Source organism: Pteronotus mesoamericanus, unplaced genomic scaffold (genome assembly GCF_021234165.1).
Source record: "Pteronotus mesoamericanus isolate MK-2021 breed Mesoamerican mustached bat unplaced genomic scaffold, CSHL_Meso_final contig_163, whole genome shotgun sequence".
Taxonomy (NCBI): domain Eukaryota; kingdom Metazoa; phylum Chordata; class Mammalia; order Chiroptera; family Mormoopidae; genus Pteronotus; species Pteronotus mesoamericanus.
In genome coordinates this window covers 448,805-469,226 of record NW_026555064.1, presented here as the reverse complement: position 1 = coordinate 469,226, position 20,422 = coordinate 448,805, and the positions used below count along the sequence as shown (strand labels likewise).

General features: G+C 33.7%; 1 protein-coding gene across 1 annotated transcript in view; it reads right to left on the bottom strand.

Annotated features, from left to right (window-relative positions):
* Positions 1 to 20,422, bottom strand: part of TLL1 (tolloid like 1) — a 150,993-nt gene that overhangs the window by 65,835 nt on the left and 64,736 nt on the right. Inside the window, exons 2-6 of the mRNA XM_054562215.1 lie at positions 11,954 to 12,064; positions 8,223 to 8,303; positions 6,516 to 6,668; positions 5,874 to 5,991; positions 2,326 to 2,504 (exon numbers count right to left, since the gene is read on the bottom strand). Of these exons, the coding sequence (XP_054418190.1) occupies positions 2,326 to 2,504; positions 5,874 to 5,991; positions 6,516 to 6,668; positions 8,223 to 8,303; positions 11,954 to 12,064 (642 nt within the window). The remainder of the gene's footprint in view (positions 1 to 2,325; positions 2,505 to 5,873; positions 5,992 to 6,515; positions 6,669 to 8,222; positions 8,304 to 11,953; positions 12,065 to 20,422) is intronic.

Sequence of the window (20,422 nt, the reverse complement as noted above, 5' to 3'; positions counted from 1 at the left end):
ACCACTTAATAAATTATTTTTTTCTGTTGGCCTGAATGTAGAGTCAACAAAACATATAAATAACCATAATTTGCTTAGCACTGTGTTAAGTATTACACACTTATATACTATTTATATATTTCTCATTTGTTTTAGGTACATAAAATATTATGTTGAACCAGAGTCCTTAATAAGTTCTGTCTACCTAATAGAAGAAACTTAATAACTATGGTTAACAGAAAACTTCTCATTTAATTGACAATTGAAATAATTTTCAGGGATATTATTTCCTCTTTATTTCTTTCCTAATGATATAAAGTATAGAATGAACAGCTGGCTCAAACATTAGTCTTTTATTTTGGGAGAATACATTGTCTTGTCTTTTCTTTGATATTCAACACTACAGATTATTTCATCATTCTTGAAATGATCTTTTCTCTGAGGCACCACATTCATTAATTTTCTGCATCTTAGACCAAAGCTTTGTAGTACTGTGGAGGATTTTCTATGAAACGTTGTTTTAAATAGTGGTGTCTTCTATCCTCAATCATTTCCTCTTCCTTCCAGTGTCTCCCTGCATAGTCAAATTCACTATCAAATTCCTATCCTAGATACAGCCTAGAGTGTAGGCTCACCTTCCCTTTGTTTACTAAATAAACATTTTAACTTGGATCATCCAAAAGCTTCTCAAACTCAGGGATATGCTAAATGAAATCATTGTTTTTCTTTCTCCCTCTCAAAAATATTGCCTCACATGATGTTCCTCTTAAAATATTTTTGAAAAATTATTCCCTCTTACTTCTCCTGACCTATGGTACCTTAACTGAGGACTTAGTCATCTCATAAACTACTTATTTAAGTTTTTAATGAGTTTCCCTGACTTCAGGTTCACCTTCCCCACCCTCCCTTTTTCCCCATTCTCAGTTAATAATACCTAAAAGGAAAGAATTATTTTTTTAAAATCTGAACTCAATCTGCTTTCAGTGCTTTAATTATTCTCCAAGAGCTCAAGTATAAAATCCAAATCTCCTAGCTTCACTTAGAAGATCCCCTATGATCTAACTACCCTAGGAAATTACCAGCTAATCTCCCACTTGTGAATTCCCATGCAGGCACAATGGGCAAATACAAATAATTTCATTTTCTGTTTTTGCATCTTTAATCATGATTTTTTTTTTCAGCTTAGAAATTCCATCATTCTTTTGTGCACTCAGAACACTCCTTTACTTGTAAATTTCAGTTCCTTTGTGACAGCTCCCTTGACTCTCCAAGGTATATTTTGTCACATTTGTCACATATGTCTCAACATATGACCATTGTTACTTTGCTCACTCCCTTGCAATTATGCGTCTATATGTACATATACACTAAGCTTTGCATTTTTCACCACAGCATTTCCTATATAATATTGCCTCAAGAAATAATTGTCACCAAAAATGTGATGTATAAATCAATAGATCAATGTTGTTGTTAATAACTGGAAATTCTAAGGAATTCAACAGTTATAACTTGAAACTGGCCATGAATAAGCAAATAAAGACCCATGTTTACTTTGCTTATACTTGAAATACATGCTACCTCATAAGAAGACTCCAACCAATAATGTTTTTTCTTTGGACAACTGAAATGTACTGATGTTTATGAATTTATGTGAATTAAAACAAATAAAAAGCTTTAAAATAAAACTATTATCACACTTCAACTGCCAAAGAAAATTAAATTTTAATTATATATTATATTTCAATTGCTGAAAACATTCTTAAAAAATTGGTCTTTAAGGTATCAGGTTAAGAGAAATCTCAAGGAAATTATTTAAACTATCCTGCAATGGCTTTTTTTCCCTGGAATTTTCTCCAGAAATTGTCCTTGGTATAATATAGATTCCTATGGTAGCAACATATTTGATGGCAAACCCTGGACTCTTTCTAAATCCTTATAACATAAATTATAAAGCTAATTATAGAAAACGCTTTAAAATATTTAATAATGTTGATTTATGGTTCAATAGCCTATACCTATTCATGGAAAACATAGTAGTTCAGAAATAAAAGAGCTAAATCTTTAGGGGGCGGGGGGAAGCAAGCCTAAAAAAAAAAACAACAAAAAAAATCGTTCATTCTGAAGAAAAAACAGCTTACCATCATGGGTATTTTTTAATCAAGCAAAATATTATACTATCATGGCTATTTTTTAATATTATTATACCATCACAGGTATTTTTTAATCAAGCAAAATACTGACTTTCATCATATCAAAAAATCAGTTCCCATTTTTTTAAGAAGTTAAAAGATAAATAGTACAAACACAACTAAAAGATTTTCAGTCAACCTTAAACCCAATTCTCACCTGGCTGGATGTTTTCTCTTATGATGGTTACGTGGTTATCACGATCTGGTCGCGTATGTTCATGCCAAAAGCCTATCACATGGCCCAATTCATGAACAACAATTCCAAATTTATCACAGTTCTTGCCAATAGAAATTGCCTGAGGTCCATTACCCCGCCGACCTACATAGGAGCAGCATCTGGGATAAAGCAGAGAGAGAGTAGGCGGTGGCGGGATGGGCAATGCTGGGTGAAGGACGATACGGTAAAACTTCTGTAAAGAATTGTGATGGAGTATAAAATCCAACACTTTCAGAGGCAGAACAGCTTTTTATTAATAAATGTGGCTAATTTCTAGTCTCTTGGTTAATTTATATATAACAAAAGTCTCTAAATAATCACTTGAAGTGCTTTTTTTTGTACTCATATATTAGCCATATGCCTTAAATCATTTTTAGGAGGAGAAGATAAATTACGATGTTGATTAATGTGCTATTATACATATAAACTCAAGACTCATCTACTCACATTTATATCTAATATACTTTTTTATCCTCACAATCTATCGAAAGCGTTATATTGTCAATATGGTTATCTGGCACGAATCCATGATTTCAGTATCGACTATAAAACAAAGTTTATACATTGCCTCAGCTGATTAATACAGGCTCTTCCTTTTATTTAGAGGAAAGTCTAAAGTACTTAAAAAAACTTCAAGATCCTACATAATTTTCACATACAAATGTCTTACCACACAGACCTCATGGCTTTTACTACTGTTCCCGCCATTCACTCCTCTTGAGCCACCTGGTCCTTGCTGCGCCTGAGGCTGCAGGCATGCCTTTGCTCACAGCCTTTTCACCGTCCCTTCCTCAGCCAGGAACTCTGTTTCCCCCAATAGCCAGCCATGTGTCTCATTTCCTCATCTCTTTCCAGTCTTTGCCCAGATGTCCTTCTATCCCACTGATTTACTTTTTGCCCTCGAATTTACGGTTTATCAATATACTTTATATTTCATTTATTTTCATATTTCTTTTTGCTGTCCCACCCTAAAATGTATGAACAGAGACCTCCCAAAACCAAACACACTTTATTTATAAAAAAGTGTGTTTATTCTTACATGTATAAACTTCAGTCACCTTCAAAGAACTCTCCATCTGCTGCAATGCACCTATCGAGATGTTTTTTCCCCGGCTCGAAGCAGTGTTTGAACTCATCCATTCTGGTGCTTTTAGTGCTTCTCCTGCCTTTTGTTTCACCTCTTTTGCAGTGGCAAAACATTTCAGTTATAACTTCCAGTTGTAAGTTATGAGTCTGTAGATTTTCTTCAATACCCCTTTAAATTCTTTAATTTTGAGTTACATACAATGTGCTTGAGCTAATATGTAAACTGTTAGTGTTTTTGTGGTCCCTACTTGTAAATCAGCGCAGGCACATGGGGTTAAGCTGCCTGCCCTCATCGCTGACGAGGGCAGGAGAGCCAGCAGCGGGAACGCGGCCACCGTGGCTGTGGACGGAGCGGAGCTTCATTGGGCACAGCTCAGAAGTGGCTGAAGATGAAATATGTGAAAGACACCCACTGATAAAAAAAAGGACAGTAAAGGCATTCCAAGTGACTAAAATATCACGAGCAAAAACAGGAAGAAATGATAGTGAATGGGGGAAAATAGTTTAGCAGGATCAAACAAGTGAAATAAAAAGTTTTGAAAAGAGCCAAGTGAATAAAAGACAATGAGTATAAATACGAATTTGTTATACACAGAAAATAAGCAATAAAACTAACAAGTGATCAGTGCTTTTTTAATATTTGTTTTACAAAATTGAAGAGTGAGGAAAAAAGATGTATTGATCTGAATACATTATGTATTTAGAAATATGTAAGCTGAGCTACATCCTTTGCTATTAAATAACCAGAAGGAAAGACAGCCTAGATTTGGATCTTTTAAATATTAAGTAGATATCAAGAACTAGGAGGCATTTCAAAAGTAACCAAACCCTATCAAGCTAAAATTAGACTAACTTAAAGAAAATATTACTTGAGTAAGTCATAACTAAAAAATTATGACACTACCCAAAAATATATAGAAAATAAGTAATGTATAATTTTTCTTAATGTTACTCAAGGCCAAAATTAAATCCATCACTTTTAAGTTAAGTTAGATGATCTAGGACAAGACGATAGCACAAAGCCAAACGACAACCCTCCACCACCATACCTAGTGGAATGTATCCCCCACAACACATCATTAGGGGAAGAACTATTTCCTCTGAAGAAATCAAGCATTTGTTTTTATTTCTCTATATAAACTATACCAGAGGGTATTCTAATAGCTACAAGTGATTAGAGAAATTTCCTCCTTATAGAAGAATTGCAGATAATCAGTGTAGGAGGAATAAAAGAAAAGAACGCCATCAGAAAATCACTATTTGGCAGTGACAGGAACTTTTCTGATGGCAGGACATGGCTGTCACCACTTGAGTCCACCGATCCATCACAATCACTAATGTGGCGGGTTCCGGGCTTGTGAGCCTCCTGATGTGCCACAGTGTAGACAGTACACCGTGTCAAGTACTCTTAGCACACCAGCAAACAAAAGTTCAAGCTGGATTAAACAAATAAATTCCAATGACCTGAAAATGCAAGGAAGAGGCGCTGGAAAACTTTCACAATAAAACATCCTTTACAGTATACAGCATTACTTGAAGAGCTGCTATTGCTGCAACTTGGCCAGATTACGGGATTTGTGGAAAGATGGGGTGGTAGAAGCAGCTACGGGCGGAACTTGTGGTAAGTTCATGGCATTCCTTAAATGTTATACCAAGGAATTTGGATTTTATTCTCAGGCTAGCATTTCCCAAAATGTGTCCCAGGATACTGATGTGTGTTTTTCACTTTTAAAAGGGTGAGATGGGTGTTTCTTTTTAAAAATAAGTTTAGAGAACCCTGCTATTCTCTATTCCTTTCAAATAGCTGAATATTCATAATGTGCATCAACACACAGCTATAGAAATATCTACCAAAATTTCAAACAGCATTTTCACAAATTACAGAATAGTTAGTTGTTTTAGAGAGAGTTTTTGTTATCATCCTGTAAGAAACAAATCTAGAAAACACTCAAGGAAGAAACAGTGAAGGATCTCGAAAAGTGTGGTATGCTGCTGTGACTGGTATTTCGTGACGATAATTCCAGTGGCAGTGAATTGATATGGCAACACAGGAGAACAATTGGAAGAGACCAGGTGTGAGGTGACAAAGACATAAATCGACTGAGGAACTGACGTGGGAAGGTGGACACCAAAGGACACAGTGCATATCAATAGATATTTACTAAAATCCATTGCTGAAGGGATCTTAGAAGAAGCACAACAGAATCACTAGACGATGATCCTGAAGGTTCTAACTCAGGGTCACTGATCAAAGACTATATTTACTTAATACAGAATACTTCCTTTTGTAGAATACATTTTCTCATGGACAAAATACTAAGCATATGTTAGGAAATGAATCCGACCTGTGAATTTTTTTTCCCCTTCTAAGTTTACTTAAGGCATTCCCTGGTTCTACTCACCCACAAGGCCTGTATGTGAATACGATGTAACTCTCTTCATCACTTCTTTCAATGAAAGTCACACACGTGTGCTTTTCCCAGTGCCTCATGGCCTGCTTGAACATGGCTCGCTGGCTGCCTGGAGAAACGGCATGACATTAATAAAACAGTGTCTGCCTTGGAGCGGGGTGCTGCACGCGGACTCCTCTACCCACGTCTGGCTGGGCAGCTCAGATGCCACCACTATTGTCGACCAATGAATACCGGCCTGGAGCTGCACCAGCGAGTCGTTGTTAAGAATGGACACTCGCTTTATAATTGGGATGTTCAAGCTTACTATCTCTACAAATGTGTGTGTACAAGGCCCTGTAAGCAGGACATACATTCTTCCTGTCAGTTAAAGAGAAATCAGCTTCCAGGTTTAATGGACACATTTGAAACTCAGTTTAAAACCCAGAATTGTACTTGAGACTCTTAGAACTCAAGACTAAAGGTATTTTTCAACGTGAAGGTATTCTAAACTAACAACTGAAGTGAGGGAAGTATTTCTCAAGTTTGACTTAATACTATGTTTTCTAGATTAATATTCTATAAAAATGTACACTTTATCAGTATAATAATTATTATTTATTTACCACAATAGGCACTCGGGGAATATCTTACCAGTGAAGTTGCCTCCTATAACGTAAGGAATAACGCCTCCAGGCCATATTCTGTCAGTTCTTGATGTAGCAGCTCTAGGAACTCGATTTTTCTCATTTTGCCCTGAGAATTTTAGAGGTACTTTTTCCTTAACTGTGTTGTTTTGTTCCGAGCCTGCAGCGACATTTAAAAGATTCTGTGAAACAGAAGTCCTCGGTCAGGGGATCATCTACCTCTTAAAGGACAAAAGTTAAAATGTCTTATTTACATATTTGTGTAAGTATGCCTGAAGTTAAAATGCATTAAAAAAGTCCTCATGGATATTACATACTTGAAAAAGCATTAAGATATTTCAGTATATCATGTCAAAATGCAACTTTTTAATACTCTATGAGCAAATTTTAATGAATTTTCCTACAACAGCCTACAGGAAGTAGAAGTCAGGCAAACTTCGAAGGTCACAGAAAAATTCTTTAATGTTAATATAAGTATTCTACTTTACTAGATCACTAAGAAATTCACCACCAGAATAAAACACAAAGTTTAAAAACCCCTGTGATAGTCAAAACTCTTCTTACTCTTGCCAAATCCCTAATCCTTTTTTTGGGGATTGATATTCTGTAGTACAGATTAAAATTATGAATATTGTATCATAGAGTTAATGAATGAAATAACTTCAAGACAGATAAGGGCTCAGTGTTCTGGGACAATGGGTTATCTCCATTCCAACTTCCCCTGAATTCATACCCGGGGACATGGCATAATCAGTGCACACAGTGAACAGTTCAACATAAAATGCAGTCTATTCTGGGGCATCTTTCCAATCTGTAGTTGTTAACTTTTCTTGGTGGCCTTTCATAAATTTTTGTTACTAAATTTGCATAATTATTTTTTTCTTATTCACCTATCATTGCCAGCACAAATATCCTGCCACTAGTATACACTTCATACACAAGTATTGACTATATATGCCTTATGCCCATATCCCTAACATCTTTTTCTAAATTTTATTTTCCAATTACAGTTTACATTCAATATTATTTTATTTTAATTACAGTGTACAGCATATTTTTTAATATCCCAGAGCAAAGCATCTTCACTTAGGAAAATTAATACTTGAATGTGATTTCAAATATTTAATAACGAACCATCAATTTAAGGGATGTTAGGATTTGAACTTTGAACATTCTTTTAAAAAACTCAAATCTACAAATAGGGGTTAATACATTCAATATTATAAATATTAACTAACTATAAAACCAAAGGGCAGTTTTTTAAAATGTTTTTCTATATATATTTTGGAAGGGTCAAAAAATTTCAGCTACTTTTGAGTCTAATAAATCAGTTTGTCAATTTACTTTAAGTGAATTTTATTTAAAAACAGCCATGATATTTTTCATTCAGTTAAAATTGATATAGTCTGATGCTTGATAAAAACACCTTAGCGTGATACACAATTTACTAGAAATAAGTATCAACAACAAAATAAATACCTCATACATTTTAAAAAAAGAGAAGCTGAAAATAAGTTAACATAACATTTCAATTGTCCACAATTAAGTTCTAGAAAACTTACATCAAGTATCAACTAACAAAATAGAAATAAGAAACTCTTTCTTAGCATACATCCTTCACATACTTTGCATCATAATGGCAAACTGAACTGCTATGAGTATAATATTTACTGTACATCAAGTCAAGCGTCTGCAACTTTAAACATTGATATACCAGAGCCAATTCTTCTTATCCTGTCTATAAGCTGGTAGAGGGCCCCTCGTTTCTTTGACATACCATGGTCTCCATATCCACCTTAAGGAATAAAAGAAAATAATCAAATTAAACACTGTATTTTAAAGTTCTTATAAATAAACAAAAGTAATAGGCTAGGTTAATTTCTCTTTGGATATCTTTTTTATGTAGTCTTAGAGAGTTTGAGTCATGACTATCCATAAATCTTAGAAGATAAAAATTACACATTAACAAATTTGGGAAACTAAAACCAAGGCATGGGGGAAATCCAGAGAGCATTCGAAATGACTTTATTTGGACATCATGGAAATTGAGTCACCCACTGATAATGTGAAACATTTTTCTTCACTGTGACCATGACATCACATAGAATGACAGCAAGTTGTTCTGCCCTGTTGGTTGCACTCTAGCTATTTCCCTGATGCAAACTAAATATTTTCAGATGTCAAATCAGCAAAGGGAACTAAAAACAGAAGAGCAAACGTATAGCGTGAGTTTTGCTCCACAGCTATGATCAATTTTGAAATATTTCTAGGAGCGTGTCATATTTTATAATACATATAATAAATTTTGAAAATTAGTTATAATACATAATTAGGAAAAAGTCCCAAGGTTAGACTTCAAAAGGATATTCAACTGCAAAATATATTGTGTTATGCTATGTAATTTGCAAAATTTACAAAAAGGGATGTAAATAATTTCATAACTTTAAAGGAAGAAGAGAGGATCAAAATAAGGAAATATATCTTCTTACAATTTTAACAACAAAGACTAGAAAAGGTAGATTCCTGTCATAAGTCAGGAAGCAGATCATTTGATGGAAATCAAGTCCTCTTATTCAAGGGCTTTCATAAAATGCTCTCTCAATTTTATCTTCTGGTTTTCCTTCTTCTTTAGTTTTTTTAATAGACAAATAACCAAGAAGGATCATTGAGCAAACAACCAATATGACTACTATGATCAGGACAAGTGTAAATGAACTCATACTACCAAGAGTGTGGTTCATGAGCCTCTGTGGCCTAAAACAAAAAAAGAGGACCGGAAATTCATGAAAATGGCACATTGTCCTTGGATTTTGAACTAGTACCTCCCAATATCTGTTTTTCCCTCTTTGAATTAATGCTCAAACTTAATGATCTAGATTGAAGCTAATAAAAAATAATAAAGAATTATTACCATATAAGCCCCTTATGAAAATCAATTAAGTCCTTATAAGGTAAATAAGTTAGAGTGCTCGCTCACTAAGATTCTGTTTAATTATCTGCATTACACAGTTACATTTTTGCTGTGCCCCTTGAGAAAAATTTTTGAAGTTTTTTTCATCAAACATTTTAGACATGAGGTAATACTTAAACGTAGTCATTCCTAAGCAGTTACAAGAAACATTCTTAAAAGATGGCATTTATATGTTTAAAGTGACCATTATGTAACAACTATATCTCATATTTCATAGGACTGAAATAGATTGTGAGGAAAAAAGTCTTAGTATTAAGGTAATTAGGGTTAATTACAGACTTGAAAAAACAATGTTTTAGGTCTATCAAAGTATATTATGTTTTTATATTTAGGGATTTTGAATAATTTTTACAGTCATTAAAATAAAATTCTTTCTAGATAGTTCAATGAAATAGAAAAAAGAAAAAAAGTAGTTATTTCTCACATTCTTAAAACAAAATAAAAATATTAAGGCTAAATAAATATTTATGGGGGAAACTATATATTTTGAAATTAAAAAAATAAGAAATACAATCAACTCAGCACAAGCTAAGAAGAAAAGGCAAAGATAGAGTGAAAAACTAAAACAGGACACTTTCACATTGAAATTCAACTGAATAGTGTAAGTTCCTTTCAAACATATGTACCTGTCACATGGCAATTTAGAATGTATTTTTTATGACTGACAATATAATCTGTTTTATGCTATTTATCTAAAAGTGTGGTATTTTTCTTCCAACTATTACTATTTCAGGGCTTAACTATAAATGAAATGACAAAATTAAATATTATTAAAATTTTTAAAGGATGGTATTTTTCTTCCAGCTATTACTATTTCAGGGTTTAATTATAAATGAAGTGACTAAATTAAATACTATTAAAATTCTTTAAATCACAAAAAATGAATGGTCCCAAAACGAAGGCAGATAATGAGTTAAAGAAATGACCTGAACAAAGCTTAAAGCTAATGAAAACGTAAATAAAAAATGAAATGTAACACAACAAATCTAGGATTTGCTGAGTTGTATCATTCCTCTCTTCTCCCAAATCCATTGTCTCTGTGGCCACGTTAAGTGTGGGACGCCAACTGGAGAGTTGTCAATAAACATGTATTATAGAAATGTACTACAGAAACGTACTATATGTGATTACAGTACAATGCAATGTTCCTCCTATATTTGGTGTCTGTTTCAGAAAAGTTTATCACTACATATAACAAAGGCTGGAGCATACTATTTTTAAAGAAGTGTGTGTTATCATTTTAAATAAATCCTTAAGTTTTATTATCTAGTATAAATATCTTACATGTGATAGTGGTATTTTGATTATATAGCATAATGTCCTTATTCTTTACAAGTGCTTGCTAACCTACTTAATGTCAGAAAGTTATGTTCTTTGCAATTAATTACAAAATGTTCTATACACACTTAATGCATGTAGGCACACACAGAGCAAATATGGTAAATTTAACAATTATTGAATCTGTAAGTGGGAATACCACTGTGTTGGTATCTCTTACACTATCCTATCTACTTTTCCATATGTTTGTAATTTGCCAAAATAAAAAGTTGCAAAAAAAGTAAATTGGACAGAGACATTAATTCACAGTAAAGAGGTGTAAGTCTAATTTTTGTCTGCTAGATGATGCAAATAAATTATATATTTTATTTTCCATAGAAGAAAATATAGTGTTGAATATAAAGGGAATTTCAATGAGATCAAAAAGCATAACACTGAATAATTTTTTCAGTTATAGCTACCAAAGAATTTTTAATGTGGCAATTTTCTCCAAAATATAATACAGAATAAAAATCATATCAAATTATTATAAAGAATTTTACTTTAACAAAAATATTTCAAAATGAAAACCCAAACAACCTTTTAAATATTACAAGTCTCATACGGGCACAATTCAAACATGTCAAAAAGCTATAATTAAAATTCTCTTCTGGGTTTTCATAAAAGCTATATAAGTAGGTAGATGAATTTTTTCAAATAAGTTTGTGTATAATTGCTCTATGAGTAATTTACATTTTGCAACTCACTATTTGCAACTGCAAATGGGAGGCAACTGAACACAATGCTCAAGAGTGTGAAATTTGGCTTTCCTCAGAACTGAATTTTGGTCCTGACGCAGACACTTGCTGGCTATGTGACAACAAGTGGACTCTATGACCTTTTAAACCTTTATCTCCTCCCTCGTAAGTCACAATTATCTTAGTATCTACCCTCTTGTGATTGTTAAGAAGACTCAAAGAGTTACTCTCTCCACACCACTTAAACCAGGCCTAGTACATAGCAAACACCACAATCTGTTGGTTAAATAAAGTAATAAAATAAAAACTATGAACAAATCTTAAATTTATAAATAGGCTCATCTGTGTCTAGGAAATCAAAGTTGATTAGAGAGATATTAAAAATGATCCAAAATGTATAGCATTTCAAGAATATATTTTCTTTGAAATGAATGCAAAGTAAGTCAAAATCAACCATACCTGTGGTATGTCCAACTTTTCCAAAGGGGTTCTGTGTAAGGTCAATTGTCCTATCAATTTGAAAGATATTTAAGTCTTCATCATCTAAGGCAATATCACCCCAAAACACAGCTAAAAAAGAAAAGTTTAATTAAGATGTAGAATATTTAAAAGCAAAATCAATGCAAACAAGGATCATTAGGAAACTATCATAACAAAAAAAATGTCTCTTTGAATCCAAAAGTAATCAACTCCTTAGTACTGCCAGATATCAAAATATTATAAATGTAGGAAGCAGAATACTTAGGAGAAAGAATAAGTTAATCATGAGACAATAAAACATTGACAAATGCCTTGAAAATGCTGGGATATTTGCTTCTTGATACAGGTTTACAAATTTCCTTTTTAAAATTTTGCTTTAGATTTTTCTTCTGTGAAACCAAGAGTAGGAAAATACATGAAAAATTTATGTAAAGTGACGAAATCCATGCTTTTCAAATCACTGTCCTTTACTGGTTCAAACCTTAATATTATATATTTTAGCGATAAAATTAATAAAATTAGTTAACTTATGAAATTTAAACTTGAATCCTGAAAGTTATACAATGCTTTAGGCTTTGATGGAAGGTTTATGACACAGAATCATTTACCCAGTTTAATTCCCACATTAAAAAAAACTGTCATGAGATAAGAAGAGCTTGGATTTATGTGTAAATCCAGAAAGAAAGTAAAAATTAGCTCAATGTAGTTTATCAGTTCAACATACAGAAAACTTTTATTAGAGTTAGAATTTTCTCAATAACCCTTCTTGCCTGCCCCCATGCCAATGGGATGGCAGTCTGTAGAAGAAAAGAGATGCTTCCTACCTTTTACTATCATAGCAACAAGTAATGAGAAGTGTAAAACAGTTTATGGCACTGGCGAAGACATTGATCTTGATACCTAACACTGAATCCAGATTCTAACCAGCTTCACACACACACAATAGAAACTTCCAATCCTCCATGGCCCCTAAAGCCAGACACCCCAAGAAATAGATGGACTGCTTAAATAAAGTATTTTGCAATTATATAAAAGGCTTGTTAGTTTTCATAGAAGTAAAGTTTGCATTGGCTTTTTTTTTCCTTTCAAGATTTTACCGTACTTGAAGGTAAATCCAAGCTTACAAATTATTTCAATCTTCTATCACGCGTACTTGTTATGCAAACAGTTGTGGGCTCTGACTGGGTCTGACTGACTCTCAGCCTGGCTCTCCCTTTCTTAGTGCCGGGAGGAGGCTGGAAACACTCAGACAATACTTCTCTAGCATCCATTTGCATCGGAATCACAGTGGACCTGGTTAAAATGCAGGTTCTGATTGAGTAGGTCTGGAGAGAGGCCTCAAATGCTACATTTTTAACAAGCTCCCATCACTACAAGTAATTATCATTGTAATCATCTTTATTAGTAGTGTTTCTTTTTCCCCTGCAAGAATAAACTTTTACTCCTCTCTGAATCAGATGGTTGACTTGGAAGCGGAGGCACCCAACCAAACAAAACACAAATTGTCAGTGCTACATTTATATAATAAAAGTAGTGTGGTAAAATAAAACTCAAATGTGTTTTAGATTTTTATTTTCCTGTAATGACTTGTCACATGAATTCGGATTCATGTCTTGATAGATGGTATCAAACACAGAACAGCAATCCAAGGACACAACACTTCACAGAAGCAAAAAACATTACTTCTGGGGAGAAGAAAACGTACGAGGCCAGATGACTTAAAAAGAGACAAAGCTATTCTGGTGCACATAAGCCCATTTTTAATCTATTGCTATTTTTTCTGATCTAATAGCTTCGGAGTAGCTCAGTGGTTCTGAATATGCCATGAACTGCTTCAGGAGAAAACCAAGTATTTCTTTGAGAACAAGTAGGAGTGAGTGACTAAGCCAATTTAATTTATGTGTAGAGTGTAGACTTGATAGATTGTAAGTTTTATATATCTTTAAACTGGTTGGGGGGGATTTGGGCAGAGGAGAGCAACGGGGGGAAAACTGGGACAACTGTAATGGAATAACAGTTAAAAAATAAAATTTAAAAATTAAATAAAATAATATAAATCAAAAAAATTTAACATTATCAAAAGAAGAAAATAGACATCTTAGAAATTTCAACCTATCACATTGTTTTAAAATGCACAATTTCTTTCTTTTATAGTTCACACATTTGAAGATTTCCTTAATTCTTCCCTCTAGTTAAATCAAGGTGTCCTCTTTCTGTGTATTAAAATATTTTACTTATGCACTGGTATAACACACTGGATCATGACAATTTATATTAATATGGATTTAGAGTTTGCATTATAATCTGACATACATTTGTTATTTAGGCTTTGAAATATTTGTAACTCTTAAATGCACTTTGGAGTTATTTTTGTTTTTCTTTCTATTTATTTTGCATTAAAAAACAGAACTAAAGAGAAACAGTTTTAAAACTATGGATTATCACGCACTGTGTTAAATCCTATTTAACACGGTGATTTGAGGTTAGTGACAGCGGAACTGAAAGCAACGTAAGACATGGCTATAGATGACAACACCAGGGAAATGCTCATGTGCATTTAGAGTATTTCCTATCTGGAATTCCACTTGGATTCCTATGGTCAGAAATGGGCTGGGAGCTAACCAATAGGTCAAAATAAAATGTCAAGAAGAACAATTGTTAAACTACATGGAAAACCACAGGTTTCACTTTTCTCCTGAAGGCTATTTGCATTCATCATACTACCAAAAAATTTTTAATCAGAGACCAAGAAAGACAGAGTTCTTTTATTATAGGAAACAAAGTAAACACATTTTATAAAACAGTGTAGAGTGAGAATAAACATTTCAAGATTGTGATTCCCTACATCCTAACCTTACTTTGACTTAATCTTGTTTTTTTTCCATTACCAGTTAGTCCCCCTATAGTCCCCTCCCCCAGCAGTCACCACACTGTTGTCCGAGTCCATGAGTCCTTTTGCATTTTTGCTCAATCCCTCCACCCTCTAACGCCCCCACCCACTAGCTGACCTCCTGCCCTCCATCTGTGAGTCTGTCCCTATTTTCCTTGTTAGTTCAGTTTGTTCAACAGATGCCACATATGAGTGAAATTACATGGTATTTGTCTTTTTCTGACTGGCTTATTTCATTTAGCATAACTTTTTCCAGCTCCATCCATACTGTTGTAAAGGGTAAAATTTTCTTTTTGATGGCCAACTAGTATTCTATTGTGTAAATGTCCCAGAGTTGTTTTATCCACTCATCTACTGATGGACACCTGGGTTCCTTCCATATCCTGGCAATAGTAAACAACGCTGCAATGAACATAGGGGTGCTTATGTTCTTTCAAATTAGTGTTTTGGGTTCCTTTGTATATATTCTCAAAAGTGGGATAGCTGGGTCAAGAGGCAGATCCAGTTTTAATTTTTTTAAGGTACCCCTGTACTTTCCACAGTGGCTTCACCAGTTTGCATTCTCACCAGCAGTGTAAAAGGGTTCTCCTTTCTCCACATTCTCACCAGCACTTGTCGTTTGTTGATGATGGCCATTCTGACAGGTGTGAGATGGTATCCCATTGTGGTTTTAATTTGCATTTCTCTGATGGTTAGTAACTTTGAGCACCTTTTCATATGCCAATTGCCCATCTGTATGTCCTCTTTGGAGAAGTGTCTGTTCAGGTAGACATTTTTTAATTGGGTTCTTTGTTGTGTGTGTGTGTGCGTGTGTGTGTGTGTGTGTGTGTGTGTGTGTGTGTTGAGTTTTGTAAGTTCTTTATAAATATTGGATATTAAGTCTTTATCAAATGTATCGACGAATATGTTCTCCCATTCTGTGGGTTGTCTTTTCATTTTGTTGATGATTTCCTTTGCTGTACAAAACCTTTTTAGTTTGATGTAGTCTCATTTGTTTACTTTTTCATTTGTTTCCCTTGCCTGGGGAGATATATCCGATAAAATATTGCTACAAACAATGTCTGAGATTTGGCTGCCTATGTTTTCTTCTAGGATTTTTATAGTTTTTGGTCTAACATTTAAGACTTTGATCTATTTAGAATTTATTCTTGTACATTGTGCGAGAAGGTGCCTAGTTTCATTTTTCTGCATGTGTCTGTACAATTTTCCAAACACCATTTATTGAAAAAACTGTCTTTAGCCCATTGTATATGTTTCCTTCCTCTGTTGAATATTAACTGACTATAAAGGTGTGAGTTTATTTCTAGGCTCCCTATTCTTTTCCATTGATCTATGTGTCTGCTTTTATGCTGTTCTGATCACTGTTTTGTTTGGCCTTATAGTATAGTTTGATGTTAGGTAGCATGATTCCTTCAACTTCGTTCTTTCCAGGATAGCTGTTGCTATGTGAGACCTTTTGTGGTTCTATGTACATTTCTGAAATGTTTGTTCTATTTTTGTGAAATACATCATTGGAATCTTGATTAGGAATTGCACTGAACCTACAGATTGGTTGGGGTAACATGGACATTTTAGTGATGTTAATTCTTCCTATCCATGAACACGGTATGTGCTTCCACTTATTTGTATCTACTTCTGTTTCTTTCTTCAGTGTCTTATAATTTTTCCGAGCACAGGTCTTTTATATCCTTGGTTAGATTTATTCCTAGGTATTTTATTCTTTGTGTAGCAATTGTGAATGGGGTTGTTTTCTTAATTTCCATTTCTGTTAGTCTGTTATTGGCATATAAAAATGCAACAGGTTTCTGGATATTAATTTTGTGTCCTGCTACTTTGCTGAATTCATTTATCAGTTCTAGTAGTTTCTTGGGGGAATCTTTGGAATTTTTCTATGTACAATATCATGTCATCTGCAAATACTGACAGTTTTACTTCTTCCTTTCCAATTTGGGTGCCCTTTATTTCTTCTTCTTGTCTGGTTGCTGTGGCAAGGACTTCCAAGTACTGTGTTGCAGAAGAGAGGTGAAAGTGGACATCCCTGTCTGGTTCCCTCTTTTAAGGTGAATGTGTGTAGTTTTTGTCTATTAAGCATGATGCTGGCAGTGGGTTTGTCAAACTTTAAATTATGTCTGTTCCACTCACTTCCAGTTTTGAAGCTGTGGGCCAGGGACCAGCTTCATGGGGGCTTCAAGTCTGTGATTTCCTCAGAGTTTGTATGAGTTTGTATGTATGAGTTGATAAACACAGCCACCACATGTTTTGCAGAGGAGAGGTCACCAGTAGATCACACAAAGTAAAGAACCACTATTTTTGCCAGAAGCACAGACTTTCTTCAGTCTACTCAGGAGAAAATACTTGCAAACTGAATACCCTAGAGAACTTGAATATATTGACTTGAATTAATGCTGAGATATCTGATGTCTGGTCACTGCAATGCTAGAGAGCACACTCTGATAGATGAGTGCGTAAGAGCCTCCTCAGGCATCGCCTACAGAAAGCCCTCTCAGCAACCCCGTGTTCCCAACTAACCATTAGGCATCTCATCTGCTCCCAGGCCCTGCCTACACTTCTCTCTGTAAAAAGGCAACATACAAGATTTCTTCCTGTTATTTTCAATCATATGATTCGTCAATCTAAGTTCAAAATCTAAGTTCAAAATACTGACCACAGGACAGGAAGCATGTGTTGCTATCATTCAACCCTCACTGCCAGGGGGCCTAATATACAGTTAAGTCCCCAATATTTGTTCTGAGGCACAAAAAAAATGTAAATGAAAATGCCAGAGAATGGAGTGTAAGTTATGTATAGCAAAAAGGAGGCTAGCCTTGCTACATACTTCACAAATTTGCCTTAATACCCCAAATACTATGAATACTTCAAATTCTTTGAATCTGGAGTGGATAAATGCTGTATGCTTTTTAATAAGAACAATTAAAAGGACACTGACTTCCTTTTATATTTCAGTAGAATATATTAAGTGTAGTTATTGAAAATGTGTCCCATTTTCTCTAGATCCCTCCCACACTGCTATACTCAGAAAATACATAATTGAACTAACAGATCAGTTATCTTGAGATTTATGGGATTTGGAGAGGCAGCTCAAAGATTCAACAATAGCCAAGAGCACTTTCTTATTACACTTTTCTCCATACAGAGCTTAACCCTTCTGCTTTTATTGATATTGGATTTAGGGAGGAAGAATGATGTCATGTGAAGGCCTCCAATAAAGGCCAAGTGAAAGTTTCCTCAGACAAGGGCGACAGGAAGGCTCAAAAGTCAACTATTTTTACATGATTGACAACGTCTAAGCAAATTCCCAAGGAAAAGTAAGCTTTGGCAAATTTCTAATATATACATTTTGGAGACGATGTTACACCACTTGAAAGAGAAAATAATTTTCCGGTGGCATTTCATATGTGCAGAAGTTTTTTCTCCCAAGATGACACATGTGAAATTTAATTTAAGTTTCAACTGTGGGAAACAATTATCTAAAATTTTAAAAACTCCTGATACAATACAAAAATAAATAAAGATATATTTTTATATAGACTCTCAGAACTACTCTTCCAAAAAATGAGGATAAGAATGTTTTTCATTTAGTACATTTCTTTCTCAAATTTCTAATAAAAAAAAGTATTTGCAGTCCAATTATTTTAGTGGTTGTTCATTAAGAAAGCCTCCCATGCAATGTTTTGTTTAAATATTTTATAGGGATTTTTTTCAACAACTGTATTTTCACTTCCACCATATTCAATTACATAACCTGAACAAAACCTTCTGAACTACATTAAAAAGTTTAGTTAACCACAAATGATGAGTTAAATAAAATTTGTTACTCATCTTTCCCTCATAAACCAAACTGAAAGGTGTTTCTGAATAACATGACTCTTACCTAGCTATTTTAAAACAAGATGCATTTACCTACCACAGCAGATTTTATTCTTTTCCTTTTTTTTTTTTTTTTTTTTTTTTTTGAGCAAGGAGGTGCTTGGTGCAATATAAAAAGGTACATACTGCTTGATCATTGGTTATTCAAATAAATAAATAAGTACACTGTCCAAACATACTCCAAATTTAGAGGGCTCTTCAAAGAATACAAAACTGCTGCTAGAGTTAAACACAGTTTTCTTCAATTATTTCCTGAATAAGAAATAAAATATAATCTCAATACAAAAGCAAATGTTCAATCTGAAATACAAAGCAAGTAAACATACATATACTCCACAGACCTCCAGAATATGAAGGCATTTGATAATAAAGTCATTTTTCATGCTATTAACAAGTTTCAAGATTAATCTAGATTGATCAATAGATTCTGAATACAGAACACAAGCAACAAGTTGTCTTTTTAAAATCTTCTTTTCTGTTTCAAAAGCAATATGATTAAACGTTAAATTTTCAAATAAACATACCTTTCTTTCTAAGTCAGAAAACAAAAAATTTTCCCATAACAAAAGATCCATTGAAATACCATATCAATCTGCATTTATAGCCCACAATGCCCATGGATAGGATTTCTCAGAACATTTTTAAAATGTCACCCATACCACAAATATTCATTTTGAGCTCTTTGTCTCAAAAACGAAAACATTGACAGAAGAGAACTTTGATCAAGAAATGTATAAATAAATAGTAAACTTTTCTTGTTCAGCCTAATATTTTCTTTCACAAGGTTTCATTAAATGAAATATTGTAGTTCATAAGCTTTTTAAAACTGCCTTTCTTATTCTGTGCAAATAATGAATATACTGTATTCAATCACAAGCAAATTTGTTTTATTTATATTTCCCATGTCATACATCTTGTAATGACAGAGCAAACACTTGTTTTTTTTTTTTTCTTCCTTTATTGATTACATTTGTGGCCAGTGTAGAAGTCAACCCTGACACTTCTTTTTACATTACGTTTGTTTTTTTCCTAAATATTGACACTAGCTCTTGGAGTAAATCTTGCTGTCTTCCTGGAAGTAAAACTGTTCATGCATATTTATTATTTTCTATATTCTAGCTATATTTTACACGCTGGCTGGTCTCCGTTTCACACAAACAGAAGAATCTTTTTTACCATTTTTTCCATTTTCATTTGGCCTACGTTATGATAGGTTAAGAGAGAAAATGTTGCATTCCAACCTTTCTGGTTGTTATTCATCATTGTGAAAGATTTCCTCTTGGGCCCAAGTCAAAGGCTGGAGTCCTTTTACTTCGGTTAATATCTCCCACTGTACAACCCACAAAACAGCATGTGCTCAGTGAAATAAACTTTATACAATTTAAAAATGCACTGACATTATAAAAACTTGACTCCACATACTGATTTCTATTTCTTGTCCTCATAGCCTCAGAGACTGCAAACAATTGGGAGGATAATGAAAAGGAATTTTATTCACACCAAAACAAGCAAAAAATGGGAAGGTCTGTAACATATACCTAGTGAATATTATTTTCAACATTTTAAACTTTTACATTTAAAGGTCCATAAAATGTCAATAAGTTATACTAATATCAAATGTTTGGTGCTTAATATTAACGAAGTACCCTCATCACCACTATCTCCTTTAA